The following is an 18195-nucleotide window of genomic DNA, read 5'->3' as shown; positions in this document are numbered from 1 at the left end:
GAAAAGTAACGAGGAGTCTAAAATCACTCCCAAGACTCACATGATCTTGTACATTCAACGACAGAGGACCTAACTGGGCAACCAGGCCAGGTAAGGAGGACATGGAGGAACTTAAAATCAGAACTATGGTTTTGCTTTTGCTTCATTGGAAGAAATAGTGTGCCAGCCAATGTTTTATATCTTTGAATCAATTTAGGGCATTCTCAGATGAACAAAATCTTGTGTAAACTAATGGGACGGGGAAGGTATTAGTTGTTTATCAAATTGTGAAGGTACAATCGCACTTTAAATCTGAAGTAAAGAAGTTTAAAAAAATGTCACATGTCTCTTGGGTGGCGTCCAGAAAAGCATTTCTAGTTGGGTTTAAAACAGAATCAATTCTCTTGAATAATAGTTTTGGTCGATTTGTGTTATCAGAGAATAAATGTAGAGAAAAACTTAGCTTTCACTTCCTTTACAGCTCTCCGATTAAGTTAAACACTCCTTTAAAATTTCATAAGAGACCTGAAGCTTGTCTCTTTCCAATTGCGCTCAGCTGTTCTGCAGTCTTGTATGAGTGCACGGGTGATGTCATTAAACCAAGGCCGTGAAACACCCTTAACTCTCCTTGGCTTGAGCGCAGAGCGACATTATCAAGTGTAAAAGTACAAGATTTATTGAAAGCTTCAACCAATGATTAAGTGTTGAGTCCAGCTAAGATATCATCTGTGAAATTAATTAGAAAAAATTCTGAAAAAAGATTGGCAGTAGATGAGTGAATGGACAGGGAGTGATGTAAGGGCTGAGAAAAAGTAGGGAAAGGACAAGTAGAGACAGATTGAAACAGGATTGAATAATGGACAGAAATGACCGAAGACCTCCAAGTTGGATACAGAAAGACTATACGATAACACAGTATCTAATGTATGACCCATATTGCGAGTAGGACCAGTGACATGTCATACAAAATTTAAAGACTCAGTGAGGGAAATAAATTAAATTACCAGAGGTTTTGAAGGACAGCATACATGAATATTAAAATCCCCAAGAATCAGGAGTGTCACCACGAGACAACAGTCCAGAGAGAAAGTCTAAAAGTTGTTGGATGAATTCCTCATTAAATCTGGGAGGTCTGTACACAAGTGCACAGAAAACAGGACAAAAGATGTCAATCTTTAATAGTTACATTTACATTTATGCATTTGGCAGACGCTTTTATCCAAAGCGACTTACAGTGCACTTATTACAGGGACAATACCCTCGGAGCAACCTGGATTAAGTGTCTTGCTCAAGGACATAATGGTGGTGGCTGTGGGGATCAAACCAGCGACCTTCTGATTTCCAGTTATGTGCTTTAGTCCACTACGCCACCACCACTCCAGAATTGGACCTCAAAACTGGAATACATGTCCATAGGTAGTGTTCTGCTAGAAAGAGTTTCTAAAATCAGTGGAAACACCACCTCTTCATCCTGAAGTCCGTGGGGAATTTAAAAAGTCACAGCCTGGTGGTGTTAGATCCTCCAGGGGCATTTGTTCACCAGGATTCAGCCAGGTCTCAGTAATGAAAAATAGATTAAAAAAAGACTTGAATAAAGAATTCAGAATAAAAGACTTGTTCGATATTGAAGATGCATTAATGAGGGCCATCTTAATAGTGGCGACATCTGTGTTTTGCAGTGAAATTAAAGATGTGCATTTCAGCAAGCTGAGATCAAAATTGACACCCTGCTTCAAATCACTTTCACCAGTCGGAGGGTGACCGCATTAAGACCAGATGGCCTGTATGTGGTGGTTGTCAGAGAATCAGTCTGTAATCTGCAGGGATGTTGGCGTGACACTCGATGAACATACCGGGGGGCGACATGCAATTCCAAAAGCAGCGCAATTGTAAAAAGCGCACATAAACTTTCTGGAGTTACTGACAGTGTTTCTAGAATTGAAGCACTTTGCACAGTTCCTTAAAAGCCACCATGACCTAGTGAGCGTGGAGTCGCTCACCTTAGGCACAAAGGCTGGATTCGTTTTAAAAGACACTCTCGAAAAATCCACCACAAAGCGCATACAAAAGTGATGTACCAATAAAGTATGGAGTTCACCATCTCGCTTTGTGGTCGTCAGAGCCAGTAGCCAAAGCTGCCTTTTAGTGAAAGAAGCTTCAATTCCATACTTTGAACTGGCTCAAAGGGAGGCTGAGAAAGCATGTTCAGAACCACAGACAGATTCCATGATGGAAGTAGCTGTTTTGACACCCTGTTCAAACGGAGCGAGTGTTGACCTATTGTACTCAAGTCAATACCCACATGACAGGCCAAAATGGCAGCAAGATAAAACTAGATGTTAGAAAAGGCCTTTCCTTTATCCAAAAGGTCCTGAAGAAAGCACAAAACGTCTGTCACCAAACAAAAATAAAAAACATTCTAATCAACGCGGAGCACGTTGAGGCAGCCCAACATGAAAACAGTGGCATACATAAACATGCAAGTTATTGGAGCGTCACAGGTTTACCTCCGAGGGTGATTGAAACGATTTAGAGCATGAGGGCTGCCTCAACGTGCTCCGCGTTGATTAGAATTTTTTTTATTTTTGTTTTACCTGCCACCATTTTCCTCCGAGGATGAGCAGCTTATTTGTCTGTGTCCAATTCGTACTTCACGTTTGAACGTGCAGAGAACTAAAGGCATTGTGTAAGAGTAATCAGCTTTTTGTTTCTTGGGATGATTCTCAGAAAGGCAAACCCATATCACAACAGCAACTGTCTCATTGGGTAGTGGAAGCTATTATATTAAGTTATAATAGACTGGGGTTGCACACAGAGGGCTTGAGAGCTCATTCTACAAGAGACATTGCTACCTCGTGGGCACCGTTTAAGGGCATTTCAGTCCAGGACATTTGCACGTGACAGGAGAATGAATTATCAACACGTCCTTCACTGCTGCATGCCAAATCTTAAAGTGTGACAGCGCTAGTAAGCAGGAGTGAGCAGCCCAGACAAATCCTTCACACAACCACTGCTCATCACGAGCCGCTCAAAGTGTGACCCATATCAGGTTTAGCAGCGCTGCAGTGGAGGGTCGCGTGAGTAAACACATCTGCTTTGTGTTGGTCCCGCTGTGCGGTTGAGCAGGTGACAGCCTGTTTCAGAACATAAATAGTTGAGATGAGATTATCAAGCTGGCATAAACGGTCCATAACATTCTACACACACAAGACGGTGACCCCCAAAATCAACCTAAATCAAGGTGCACTCAGTCATTGTTTTCCTCATTACAAATTTTTACTCAATGAAATCAAGTTATTTTAAAATATATGTATAAAATCGATCACTCACACGAGATGAAGACTCCATTATAGTAACCATATAAATGTTGTTTTATTCGGCATGGACAGGGTCTGTCTATTTTTCTGTCTGTCTGTCATGTATCTGTCTGTCTTTTTCTTTCTTTATGGAGGAGGTTTGGCACAGGGATTTACAGGGGAATTTGTTAAAGGTCAAAAATGTTGCAGACTCCTGCAGTACATAACTGCTGAAAAGACCAGCTAAAACCAGCATAAGGCTGGTTGGCTGGCTGGTCAGTTAGTTGGTTTCTGAGGGGGTTTGAACACTTTTTAGCTGGTCAGGCTGCGAGACCAGCTAAGACGATCCTGACCAGCCATGACCACCCTGACCAGCTACGACCTCCCTGACCAGCTAGATCAGCATGACCAGCTAAGACCAGATCAAAAAAATGTAATACAATAATATGGTAGCCTACCATACATGTTTTTATAGGCATGAAACGCAACTCAATTTTATACAGTATCAGGGATTTTCTCTGATGAAATTGAGGCGGTGGTGGTACCATACTGACCAAAAAAAGAGACGTTAATAACAGAAATGTTGGCTTTGCGTTAAAACACTACTAATGACCTGGCAACTGAATTCTAGTGTTTTGTCAGCTATTTTTTAATTTAGTCTTAATCCTATGTCCTTTTTAGTTTTTATCATATTTAGTCAACCTCATCCTATTTTTTTGTATTTTCTTTTAGTCAAGTTTTAGTTGACAAAGTCTGGGCTTTTTAATGTAGTTTTAGTCAATGAAATCTGTTGACATTTTAGTCATATTGACATTTTAGTCATAAGAGTATTATTGATAAGCATTTGTCAATCTTGTCTATACAAAACCAATACATACACACACTTACTTTATGGTTGTTGTCATTTTAGTGTTATTTTTCACATAAGATTGATTTTATCATGTTGCAAGCTGCAGACAGCAGGGGTGAGAGACGAGCATCTCCGTGTTAAGAGTACGTATCAGCCGGCGGAACTTTAAATCTCTACCGGTCTCGACTCCCACTCAGATTGTGTATCTTCCGCGACTGGTTGAAGCAGCTCTGACCACACAGAGAATGACAGTTTTGGAGTTCATGCTTATTTACATATCATGCTCCCATATTATTTGAACTTTAATTAAGAATGATATAAAGCTATATCGCCAAGCTGTGATCTGTGTTTCTATCAGACACTCGATTTGCAGTGCTTCTCTCATCTCGCGTGTCATCATTACAAGTTTTATATGATCTCAGGTTATGTTAAATGACATCAAGTGACTATTTGACAATGGAATTATTTTATTATTATTGCCAAGATTTGTAGTTACAAATGACAATCCACTGAGTGTAACGTTTGTTTGTGCACCATGTTTTTATCTGGATTCAGGCCATTTATAGGGAATACATTTATCACCAAAATGACAGGAAAAATCTTGTTACTATTACTGCTTCAATTTCTGGCACCTAGTACAAAATTGGCTGGAGTGATGTTGTGGGAGAACAGCATTATGTATATTGTAATAGCACATACTTTTAATCCATATTTATTCCATCTAACATGCATTCTACAGGCTACATTTTTCTTTCAATCAACTGAATAAAAAGGATTAGAAAACAAGGAAGAATTTGACACAAAACCAGAAACAAAAGTGAAAGCAATCTAGGCCTTGCACCTCAACTACATGAATAGGTTATTCAAAGTAAGGCCAAAGAACTCCCATGTGACTTATTCAGTAAATATTTGAAGACATCCAGGAAATAACACATATGATCTAGTATTGCAATGGTGTCCCTGTATACCAAGCACTGGAGTAAGGTACAAATACACATAATTTGTACCAAATATTGGCATAAATAATAAAAAAAACATGCTCTTTTCGAGGACGGCTTGGGAGAGGTACACTTTTGAAATAACGTCTCTGTGTTGTTTTATAGTTTTCTAACCACCATCCACCGTAATAATGAGTGGTAAATGGCAGTATGTTTTAATTAAATGATAAAAAGCGAATAACATGGAATCTTATTTTGTGCGATCCGTTTATGTATCAATACATAATAACACATAATGATGAAACTTAAAAAATTTGTCAAATCTGCACTTACTTGAAAGGTCAATGGCATTTTAGAGCCTAATGTTCTTGTGATCCTTTTAAGTGGTGAGCTTGTTTGTGACCCTATTCATGTTTATGTGTGTGTAGTTAGCATTAACCACTCAGGTCCTCTCTGGAATTGATGCAATAATAATCCTTTATTTGGCTCATCATTCAGCCAGTCCCTTTCTCTCGATCCTTCTATACATACACTGCTCATCTGAGTTCAAGTTCTTAATAGGGAAGTGCAAAGCCACATATTTTCCAAAATGGACTAGTTGGTGGGTTGCCTGAATGACTAGCTGGCTAAATTCTTACTCGTCCTGTCAGTCCCAGTAGCACTTTTGGTTTTGAACTCTAATGACAACTATCGTCCTGGATACCAAATATGAAATCAATCCAAATTAATTTATGCATGTTGTTGCACTTTGGACTGTGACTTGGTGGCTGTAAATCGTGAGTTCTCTGTTGGCTGAACACCGCTGTGTGCTCGCACTTGATGTCGTGACGTTTATTGTTGATCCACGCCATGAGAGCTGCAGGTCAGCGGTATGTTTCATCACTCCAGCAGGGACCTCTTGTTTGGACATTTGATTTTCCACTTACACTCATTCAGTTTGGACTATTTAGTGGATCACACTCCTGCTGATACATACAATCACTCTGGACTATACTTTTGAATATACTTGGGCTCCACTGTTGTTTGTAGTAAGTATAATGTGATTGTTGTTTTATTGTTTGGTTTGCTTGTTTTTATTGCATGCACTTTTATGTTTAAGCATTGGCTGAAAGTGCTGTATAAAGTAAAGATGCTATTATTATTGTCATTACTAGTGGTAGTAACTCGGTCAATTGCATGACACAGGTTGTGATCTGATGTCAATATGACAGCGACCTTGAGGCGCTCCTCTTGGTGTAACATTAAACCGGTTTTATTGGGTTACTGACATGACAGGAGTCTTCATCTAATCTGAGTCTATTCATGTCTAGTGTAAACATTTTTAATTAGGAAAAACTTTGAGTGAAGCTTTAAGGAAACCCCATATATTCACGTTTCAGGTTCACTTTAGCCGATTGAATGTAGTTTTTTTATGGGGTGTGGGTAATATTTATAGTGTTCTTGTTTTCAAAAACAGCTAGAAAGAATACAACGGAATGGAACAGACTGCAGCGGCCTTAAAACCTCAACGCTCGTGGCCAGACACTCGAAACAGAGCAAGACGTCATGCAACAGCCAAAGACATCTGTCAAGAAAGTGTTGGCTGTAGTGGTGGTGCTTTAAAGGGGACAAATTTAAAGCCACAATTATACCATTATACCATTCAAACTGTCTAACTGCTAAAGCGGAGCATGCTGTGAACATGTAAATTAAAGCGCTGCCACTAAAAATATTGAAAATATCAAATATTTCTTTACAGAACATATTGTCTCATTGTGGGTTCTCTGGGTTCTGCACTGTTCTTTATCCAGTTATCTTATTAAAGTAAAAACCACATTGTGCCAAACAGCTCACATAAGGTATCTGCCTTAGGAGAAGGACATTTTTCTTTATCAAATTACTCTCAAAGCAGCAGCATGGACTGTTGGGGTCACAAAGGCTTGAGAGAAAGCATCAGTGTTGATATACTACACATTATCATCATACACAGAGGTTCATTACTCTGAAATACATTATATTGCTAAAATGTCATGAGTCATAATCCATAAATAATTTTAACACAGACTGACAGCCCATGCTGAGGAATGAAACTACTCGGTCAACCTCGTAACACTTTCTGCATAATTCCTATTAGTTTACAGCAAATTTTTAGCCTTCTTTAGATGGACCCAAATGTACAGTAAATCTTATTAACAAAGAGAGGTATTAAAAAAAATCTCAGTTGGGTTTCAAATCCCTCTTGGACATAATTAGTTACTTTTGTGGCTATATTCACATTGTCAGTATTTGGGATTGACAACAACCATATTTACTTTCAGCCGAGTCTTGAAATGTGCTGTTCATACAATAGCATACAGCAGCAGTTTGTGATATCATATATTAATCGTAAAGGGGGTAACTAAATGAATTTATTCACACACACGATGTATTTTCCCAGACAACTAAATACCTGACTGGTAAAGAATGCACAGATGAAGTAGATTCTCAGCCAAAGAGATGTTGCTCTTCACAACTGTTGTAAAGCCATCTTTCATCTATACGAACAACATACATTTGAATTGCACTTCATTTTTTTCCAGTTTTATTTGAATTTTTTGTAAAAAAAAATAAAAAATAAAAATAAAGAAATTACAAATTTGAAATCAAGCTGTCTTGCTTTATTGTGTAGGCTTAACCCCAACACTGTATAACAACAATTACCCCATAGTACCACCTAGCGTGATCATATTGGGTATTGGCAATCTCAAAGGATGATGATAGGCCGATCTGACTATGAAGATCGCCCAACCCTAGTTCAGTTATAGAATGTGGTTGTCACAGAGGTAAACAACCATCCTGTGTGAGAACATAGCCATATTAAGCACTCAATCAGGTCTGACAACCGTATTCTGCTGCTGTGTGAACATCTCACAGATCCAACGATTCATTAAATTGAACTATATAACAATTACTCTATCTGGGCAGCTGTCATAATTTTTACTAGGATTTCCTTTAAGTCCATGCCAAGAATAACTAGGCTGGCTGATAGTCCAACAACATAGACATAAAGTGGAAGTTGGAGCGATGTTGTCTGACCCACAGACAGTCAGAATTTCAAGTTTTTTTTGCCACAAGTATTGCATGTTCAGTGTGTGGGATTAGCTAAAAGCAAAACACATGACTACTAAGCTTTCAACACAAAGCAACCAAACAAACTATTTATAATACAGAGAGAACTGAGAACAAGAATTAGATTGTTCATTCAGTCCCAACTCTGCCATTTTACAGAGTAAAGTTCCTTCTTTATTGTACTTTCAGGGTACCACAGATCTGCAGAACACAATACTCTTTGATTGTTCTCGTTTGTTTATTATTATATTGAGTGTTAATACTGAAACATCCTGGATAACAACCTACATTAAACTTTTTTATTTTTTTTATTTTTTTTTTAAACAAAGCTAAATTAGGGCAAATGAATCCCCATCAGCACACGGTTTGTGCACATATTAGCATAATCACTATAAAAATACATTTGAATGATGTTTTTAGGGCCCAAGCACTGAAAGTGCAAAGGCACTATTGCTTTTCAAAGGATTATTATTAGGGCCCCAAGAACTGAAAGTGCAGAGGCCTGATTGTTCTTCTAAGGATTATTATTATTATTATACATTTTCAAGGTCATGTCTCGGCGAAACAATATATTTATGGCCAAAAATGGGAGACAGGAACTGCTTTATATCTTCTGTGTACATTGTGTGATTTTGGTGAAAATTCAAAGTCAAGGGATATATTATATCTTAAATAGTGTTGCCATGGCAACAGGGCTGCAACAAACGAACTAACGATTATTAGAAAGATTATTTGACGATTAATCATTATCTCTTAACCGATTATTCAGCTTATGCCCAGACTTAAGGTTGTATTAAACGTGCTTACTAACAATAAAGAGGACAATATCATCTTTTAAAAGTACCTCTAAATGACATTCACTGAATTTAAGGGAAAAAAAAAAACTTTATTAAGTTTAATTCACTGCAAAAAAACAAACTATTGTTAAAGTGTTTTTGTCTTGTATTCCAATTAAAATGGTCTAAAAATCCATAACAAGATAAATTTACTTGAGAAGCAACATATAAAAGATATTTAGACTTGGTTTAAGAGAATGTATCTTAAATATAAGTGTATTTTGTATACAAGTGTATTTTTTACTTGGTTATACATCTGTGAGTGCAGTAAAGACAAAATATACTTATATTCAAGATCTATTCTCTAAAAGCAAGTCTAAATATCTTATATGCTGCTTCTCAGGTGAATGCATATTTTTTTAAAGCATTTTTAGAAATGTTTAAATATTTGTATTTTTAATATTCAACATTCTCAGATAACAATTTTTTCTTCTGCATTATAGTTCCTAAAGTAAATGTGCATTGTTTTAAATGAGTTTGATGTTTTTATTGGAAAACAAGCCAAAACAAATCATAAACGTATTTTGTTGCAGTGTATAATGGGGCGAAGACTTCCTCTCTCACCTTTCTGTTCACTTCAATCCATCTTTAATTCACAAAAAACAAACTCTCTATTATTAATAAAGCTGCATTTTCCCAATTTTCTTCATGATAAGAAATGCACAGTGACATATATTATGATTTATCAAGTCACAAGCCATCGTGTTATAATCTAGCTGCATTAAGTGTGCGCGCTCGAGCATCAGCCAGGTGCAGTTTCAATCTCTCCTCCTTAGATCGGGACATTCGCGTAACTCATAGAAGAGGCACTGATCGCACAGAGAAATGACAGATTCTGAGTTTGTAGTTAATTACATGACCTGCTTCCGTATTTTTTGAACTTTATTAAAGCTATAATGCATTAAATAAATGCATTTAAGATGTAACACCGGGGGTTTCCTTTAAAGAGCTCCGGCTCCGCTTATTCCACAACGAGAGTGCTTCTGTATTTACTTATTTGGTATTTTTGTATAATTCCATTGTACTTTGCGATCTATATAAGACGAAGCTGTTTGGATGGTTTAGAGTGCATCTGGACTGTGATCTGTGTAATTCTTCCTCTCCTCAGTTAGGCGCAAGCTGCAGTGCTGCTCTCACTAGTCATTACAGTTTAATGTGATCTCATGTTACGTTAAATAATATGAATATTCAACAATGAAAATTTTTGTTCGACAATTTTTCGACTAACCGTTTCAGCTCTACATGGCAATACATTCATTGTTATTATTTGTTCCTGTATTTGGGTGTTTGAGGCACTTGGCATGCTTGAATTTTCATGATATTCTGCACACACAGCGTTGTCGGCCATTAGGCCTGGGAAAAAGTTAAAACATAGGCGTGGCCTAGGTGCTCTGCAGTGCCACTTTCTGACAAAAGTGGTGGGGTCAGTTTCTTCTATGGTCACCAAACTTGCTACATATATTGCTCTCTTAAAGCCACACAACTTTCAAAATTAAAGTAATTAGCTCTGCCCAACAGGAAGTTGGACATTTTGGATTAAATGTGCATTTTTTTTAAAACTGCAGGCCCTGATTTTTTGAATACTCTTAGGGGATTCATGTGACGGTCACCAAATTTAGGCAACCTTATGAAAGACATTGACAATGCTAAATTGTGAGCAGATTTTATATATATGTGTATATATTTTATCGAACAGTGGCTTGAGGCATAAATATCGAAAAATGGGAAACAGGAAGTGTCTCGTATCTTCTGTGTGCAATGTGTGATTTATTTCAAAATTGAGTTGCATGTTTAACCTTGGTGCTAACCACATGGATGTGATCACCTGGCAGCAGGAAGTCTGGCTCTTACAACAGACTTTAACATGGTCTTCTTATATTTATCCAAATTGTTTAAAAATTGTTTAGAATAATGTCAAATGCATGTTCCCACCTTGCATTGTTTTCCGAAAGACATCCAAGTGGAAATGGACCCATGGTGCTAGGACCCATCATCGCTACTTGCAGTTATATTTGAATGATTATATTTTTTTCTGCCTCCACCAGCCTACTAATGACAGGAAATATGCCACAAATAGACTAGACATTTAAAGAAGAAGCATGGCCCATCTATCCATGATAAACAAAACAAAAAACTGAGCGGATGTAGGTCTATAATGCAACATCAGAATGGATAAAAGTGTATTGTTTGCTGGATTATTAGAATTAATAAAGGTTTTTGGTGTAATAAATTGTATTGTTGGCCTCAGTGAAAAATTATCAATAAATAGCTACAATTTCATGACCAAAACATCTAAGATTTTGTCATGAAAATATGTAGGAATTACTTCCTTTGGCACTCAGGAGAGATTTTAACTCAGGAGGCTAAATATTAATGATAGCCTGTTTCAATTGAGGAATTTAAATAAAGTGGTACCATGTAAATGATCATTCTTTGAATAATCTATTAATCAGAGCCATGAATAATAAGCAACTTCAACCTTTTAATGAAATTGATAATCTGAAATAGTAAGCCACTTCCGTAGCAGGCACTCACCTCCGCAAATTGAAATTGGTTGCTAATTATTGTACCAAGTGCCATTTTGGTGGTGAAATAAAGCAAGGTTTCCTCTCAGCTGGGCATTTTGCAAGCGCTGAATGTCTTTGCTTCATGAGAGGATTAAAAAGACACGTGGCATGAAAATATTTCTGATGGCATGCTGGCTAAGCTGTTGTATGTTGTACAGTCTGTTGTGATATGCAGTCAATGTAGCTCCACAGCCAGCATCTACTTACAGCAGTTGTGCAACTCCCTGTTGACAACAGCATCATAACTGTCACAGTCAGATCCCTGATGCAAAACCAATTATTCAAATGGCGCATTTTGCAAGCTTTCCTGGAAAATACAATCCACAATAGGTTCAACATAGTGGAAAGGGCAAAAAATAAAAAAATAAAAATCCACATCAAAACAAGGGAGCCTCTTTGAGCCTTGTTGTTTGTCCAGTCATTGCAACGCAAGTAGGCTTGACCCTTGTCTCCCACGGAGAGCCCCCTGTGTAATCTATAGAGCTATTGAGCCCTGACTTTGAAATACTTTTTTTTCCTCTCTTCTCACTGGACTCAAATGAAACAGTTTCAAGAGAAACACAAGAGGATAAGATTTCACCAACAATTTGGAAAACACCAGAGTAACAGCATCATAATTCAAACCAGCAGGACTGAAGCACTTAGGCTGAAAAACATGAAACAACTAAAATCCTTGTCCAACAGGTCACCTTTTAAAGCATCAGCGATGAAAAGAAATGCTAAAACCTTTGCTACTAAAGTGTGTTGGGCATATTAAGGTAACCTCAACTTAGTTTGTAAACATGGCTCACCTGTAGTTCACACCAGGCGACTTCCACCCAGGTTTCTGTGTCCAGACCTTTAAAAACCGTTTTGAACGCTCCTCTTCCAAGCTCTATGTCAAACTTGAGGAAACGGCCACTAGGTGAAGTGGCTACAGCCTTCATCTCAGCTTCCTCCTCTTGTTCGCAATCTCTCTCCTTCCCCTTCAGAGAGGAAGCTGAAAGTGTGCTCTTCTCAGGGTCCTGGATACTAGGAGTGCCATTTTCACCCAAGGCGGCAGAGGCACTGGCGGGTAGCTGCTGGGCTACGCTGCTGAAAACGGAGTCTGAGGCACAAAACTCTAGGTGAGGAGCGCTGTGAGGAGCATCAAGGGTTTCTTCCACCTCATCATCTTCCTCGCATATTTCCACACTCTTTCTAAAGAAGCGCTGGTTCTTGCGTCTCTGGCAAGGCTCGTGGGTTGCCGGGAAGGAAGGCATGAAGAAGGTTAGAGGTCTAACGGACATCTCCATTTCTTTATTGTTCTCCACTTCTCCTCCTGCTCCCCTTTCCTGGGTCTGGGAGGAGGCAAAGTCAGACGGAGTGCTGTGCATCCTCTCTCTCCCGTGGGTGGCCCCGATCCCCTTGTCACTTTCCTCCTCTCCATCAGGTTTCTCCCCAGAGGACTCCTCTGTGGCAGTGGGCTCTCCTGGGTCTGTTGCCATGGCAATTGACCTTTTCCACTCCTTCTCCGCCCACCCCTCCTGTGCTCTGGCTCTATGTCAGTCCCCGTCTCTTTCTCTCTGTGATCACCCTCTCAACCTGTTATGAAGTTTCTCAGCCGTCTGTCCAGTGTTGCCAGTTACAACAATTTTGTAGTATCTTATGGTCTTACCTTCCAAGTTCCCTTGAGTTTGAAGGAGTATCTGAGGCTGCTTGTTCTCTTGGTATATCCTAACAGTTTGATTCAGTTCTTACCATGTATGTTCCTTATCTCCATTTCCTACCTACAGTTTCTTCTGGCTCATTCAGAGGTAACTGATTCACAAGTAAGTGACCTTCAGTGAATGAGGGGGATTTTCAGGTGTATCCTATGAAAGAAAAACACAGGGCATCAATATTTGGTTTTTGGCTTAAGTAACAGGATTTCTGAAGCATTCATTTAATTATGAACAGAGTAAATAATGACTTAAATTGCAGTCTGTTTACCACAAAAAGTGACCCTATGCCTTCAAAACACTTGGTATATGGCGCACGGGTCATGAGTCTCTTTTCCATCATCAAGCCAAACGGTTCCGAGTACTGTGATTAATGGTTACAGTAGCTTTTCCACCTGGGCACGATTCGGCACGGCACAATTAGAAACAGCTCTCGGCTGGCATTATCAGCATGGCTAGACAACCGTGCTCAACTGTGCTAGTGGAATGCCTATAGTGACGTCGCAACTCACGATTGTTCACTTGTCGGTTGCCAAGTTTCTTAGTTTTTTTACTCTTTAGCTGGTCAAGCGCACTATTTGGGCAAAGTAAACGCACTTCTCGTGCTGACCTTAAACTCTTGCATTACCAAGGTAATGAATGACGTATTTCTTGTGTACATTGTGTACAAGTCTGTTTTCAACACCATAGTGGAAAAAAAGTCTTTAACCGTGCCGGCTGGCCCGGATCGGCACTGAATAGAATGGTTTTAAAACAAGAAAAGTTTGGCCCAATGGTGGAAAAGAGGCTATGGACTACTAATGTCACTTTCAAGTGCTTTACGTGTTAAAATGCATCTCTATGTACTTCCAATGTATGTAATTAAGTCAACAGGACACCTTAAATTATTTCCTTTTGTGTTCTTGCTGTAGAAAGAAAGTAATATGGGTTTGAAACAACATGAGGTTGAGTTAAGTAATGACAGTATATTCATTTTTGGGTAACTAACCCTTTTAGTGAATTACTAGAGTACTTTGAACACCTGCAATAGCAATTCTCCTCCTGGTCTGCAGCCCACAGTACTGGGCCTGCATTGCAGACCTATTCCTGTGAAAAATAAAAAAAAAAAGAACCTGCCTGCTAACAAACTATAAACAAAATCCTCTGAAAAGTGTGTATTGCCAAGGACACAGAGAAAACCTTGCAAGAATTAATAAATCAATTAAGGTGAATTGTTCATCTATATTTTAAACAAGAGATCTCAAACACAGGGGAAAGTTAGTGACAAATCCTTTAAGTCATTCAAAAGCATGACTGATTTAAGAATGACTCTGGTGCAAAATAAATCTAAAAAGTTTGGTTCAATGAGGTGTTGGCCAATAAATATGTAATGGTTCAAAACACTTGATTTTGAATGATAATGAATGATTGCATAAAGGCCTTTTAGGGTTAAATAATTAAGAGGCAGAGTGGATATGAAATTAATCATCAGTGTCCGGGACAGATCATCGGTAAGCGAACATATGTACTAAAATAAATAAAAAAAGAATATTAATTGTCGTCAGCAGTATTGGACCCTAGATGGGGAGCATTACAGCATCTCATGTTTACAGTAAGTGGATTTTCCTTAGTTCTTCTGTAAAGTTCTCCAAATTAGTGTTGCCTGGTGTATTTACATTTTGCAACACCTGACACCACATGCTCTGTTTGACCCATAAAATCTACTTCTGCCTCTTATCCCAATCTCCCTCATTTTCTCTCTGGTGACAACAATATTTTAGCTCTCCTCTTGTCATGTCCATCCATTTTCTTCCTTAATGGCAGTCCATATCAGTCAGGTTAGTTTCCTAAACAGCATGCAAATAATATCATGCTTTTGCCTAAATTATCCAGATATAGAATAATATGCTGCTCACTAGGGATGCACCGATACCACTTTTACTCCTCCGATCCGATTCAGATATCGAAATATCAGTATCGGCCGATACAGATCCCGATCCAATGCAAGGGTTTTTAAAATGTTTTTTTGCATAATCTGTTTAGAATATCTTTACATTATTGTGTGGAACAAATTGGGTCTGCTATTTAATATGTAAAGAAACACAAACCTCCATCTACACATTATAAATTTATAGCTTATTAAGAAACACTTTATAATTAACTAGTATACTGAATAATGTAGAAGCAAAATTTACAGTAATTCCAGTATAAGTCAACAGTAGAAAAGAAGCTATTTTTTTCAACTTGTATCTGGACTTTAAAGGATTCAGATCTATTTTTTTTTCTATTTACTTGTAAGATATCAGTCTTTACATTCAGTTATTTTTTGGAACCCATTCAACATAAATATTATTTTAATTTGTAAACAAATGATAATAATAATTAATTATAATAGTAATATATCTCATTCGTGCACCTTTTGTCACAGATCTCTCTCTCTCTCTCTAGTTCTGATTACACGCACCTGTATAACATTAGTGTAACATTAGCCTTTTGTGATTCACAGAGGTATTGGACATGGAGTGGCTTTGAATAAAATGCACAAGTCATATTACCTATTTTAACTGTGTTTTTATGGTTCTTTTTTGTCATTTTTGGAGCTTGACAGTAACAAACATGACTAACACACAGTACCGGATTTGGATCGGGCTCGGACCGATACCCGATCAGTTTAAAAACATCAGTATCAGAGCCGATTGGTGCATCCCTACTGCTCACTCTCAGAAAACGGGAAAAATAAACATTAATTCCTGGTATCATGGTAGTGAGGGTGACATAGCAGGAAATTACCTGTAAACAATGTTTACATTTCTGTTGTACAATCTGTATGAGATGGTATGATATTGGAGCACATAACATGTCCATTTACTTTATTAAATCAAGACTTTGGGTTAACATTTATATACAGTATAAAGTATAAGGGAAAGAGTCTATTTAAAGTCCTGTAACTGGTCACCAATTTCTTTACATTTATAAATCAGCTGGTTGCCTTCAGATCATTGTAAATAGCCCTGTGGTGTGACAAATAAAAAAGTTTAAACAACAGATATTCTATTTAGTCCCTTAATTAATGAGGTCATTAAATTTGCATGCAAAACAATTATTAAATAATTAAGAAAGGGTTGTTTAAAATGGACTTTAGCATTTCAAACCAAAGGACAACTTTACAAAAGTATTAAAGCTACCCCCTTTTACAATGCTGTAAAAATTACAGCAGGCCTTTGGAGGTATTCAATTCTGTGTTTATAAGAAACATCACTGAAAAGTTTTAGTTTCGCTTTTTGAAAGAAAAAAAAACCACCTTGAAACTCCAGTTTATCTGGCAACTCAGGTTTATCTAAAACCAACTTCAGATAAGACACAACAAAAATGTACACTGACAGTCAGAATGCTCTCTCTCTCTCGCTCTCTCTCATATTGTGGTGCAACCATGCAAGTAAGCAGACTTCATGCACATTAGGCTAGTTGTGTAAAAGTTGATATTAGCCATGCAATGCTCCTAAACTGTTAAACAATTCCTTCATTCTTTCAATGGTCAGTCTGTGAAAGTCATGCCAAGTACAATTGCAAGGTTTTTAGATTTTATATCTCATGTGGGATGGTTATGATTTGCTTAATTGACAAAAAAAAGAGAGGGAGTAACAACAGTCCAGAATTATCGCTTAGCAATAAATTGCGAAATTAAAAGAGAGCTGACTGTTTCAATGGACATGGAGCAAAGACAACAAACCAAGAGAGGAGGAAGTTGTGCTTTGAACACACACTTATTTGCCTCCGTCCTGAGGGCGAGGAGTTCCCATGAAAACAACATACCGGACAGAGTTATTACAGTGTCAAACACAAAGAGCCAGCATATCATTCACACGCTCTCTCTCCATTCAGACACACAAGACTCAGCTCATTCCGTGAGGATCAGATATACTTTCACTGCAACCAAAAGAAAAAATAAATAAATAAATAAAAACTGATTTTCCTACAAGTGTAATTAAAAGGATTTCAGAGGGTATTCACTTTCATGTTAAACAGCATCTCATTTACACTGAAATAGCATTTATAAAAATGTTATGAAATAATTTGTTTAAATACAAAATCATCTATAAATAAATATAAGTTAATGAAAAATCTGAAAATCTACAACAAAGCAGCATCTAAGTCACACCTCATGGGTCAAAGCTGGAATACTTTAGTATGGCTTTCATACGACAATTATTATATAGGGGTGAACCACCCCTTTAAATAACCTGCATAAAGACACCTTCATAGGTTCAGCATACAATGCTATGGGAACACCTGGATATGACAAGTCCAGTCAGACACCGAGGGTGTTTAGTTAGAAATATCAGCTCAGTTATTCAACATTTTCATCTGTCAGTGGAGCATGTGGGATTAATCATGACATACGGCATTCAACCTCACTCATACGCATTACTAATTTTAATATCCATGACTCTTGATTTAATTCTTTTTGAAATGTGCAACCCTATTCACTTTGAGACTTTCTCTAGGAAGGTTTTAAAAGTCTGGCAATTAAAAAAAGCAAGTTCTTCAACTTCAGCTCACATTGGACAGGATCTTCTTAAAAGTCTCTCTGATATCATTTCATTGTGCCATGCCTTAACTAATCAGTGCACAGTGTTGTTAAAGCACTCTCTCTCACCCACACTCACTATGTCATCCGCTATTTCATTATGCTCTTCACTGGCATACACATTAATCCCCTGGAACTGTGCAGGCTCTGCAGATTTACAAAGGCAGACAAAGAGGGAGCCAGGGAACGTAGCGTGTGTGTATGTTTAGGGAGGGGGCAGAAAGGTTGGGGGGGGGTTGAGCTATGTTGAAGCTAGATGAAAAAGTGTGTATGGGGGGGGGGGGGGTATTTTGGGTAGGGAGAGAACATCAACGTTTTAGACAGCAAGTCCAGGAGACAAAAGGAGGGGGGTTGTGCTGAAATGGGTGGGAAAAATGTGTGTGAAAGAGAGCAAGG

General features: G+C 38.0%; 1 protein-coding gene across 7 annotated transcripts in view; it reads right to left on the bottom strand.

Annotated features, from left to right (window-relative positions):
• Positions 1-18195, bottom strand: part of si:dkey-151g10.3 (serine/threonine-protein kinase WNK3) — a 61544-nt gene that overhangs the window by 41137 nt on the left and 2212 nt on the right. For all 7 annotated transcript variants that reach the window (XR_007968741.1, XM_052106142.1, XM_052106141.1 and 4 more), the window contains one exon: positions 12345-13385. Coding sequence is in view for 6 of the 7 variants with exons in the window: in XM_052106142.1 (XP_051962102.1) it covers positions 12345-13019 (675 nt within the window). In the remaining variant the exon portion in view is untranslated. The remainder of the gene's footprint in view (positions 1-12344; positions 13386-18195) is intronic.

This window comes from Xyrauchen texanus, chromosome 35 (genome assembly GCF_025860055.1).
Source record: "Xyrauchen texanus isolate HMW12.3.18 chromosome 35, RBS_HiC_50CHRs, whole genome shotgun sequence".
Classification (NCBI taxonomy): Eukaryota; Metazoa; Chordata; class Actinopteri; order Cypriniformes; family Catostomidae; genus Xyrauchen; species Xyrauchen texanus.
The sequence above is the reverse complement of the archived record's forward strand: the minus strand, read 5'-3'. Positions and strand labels throughout refer to the sequence as shown.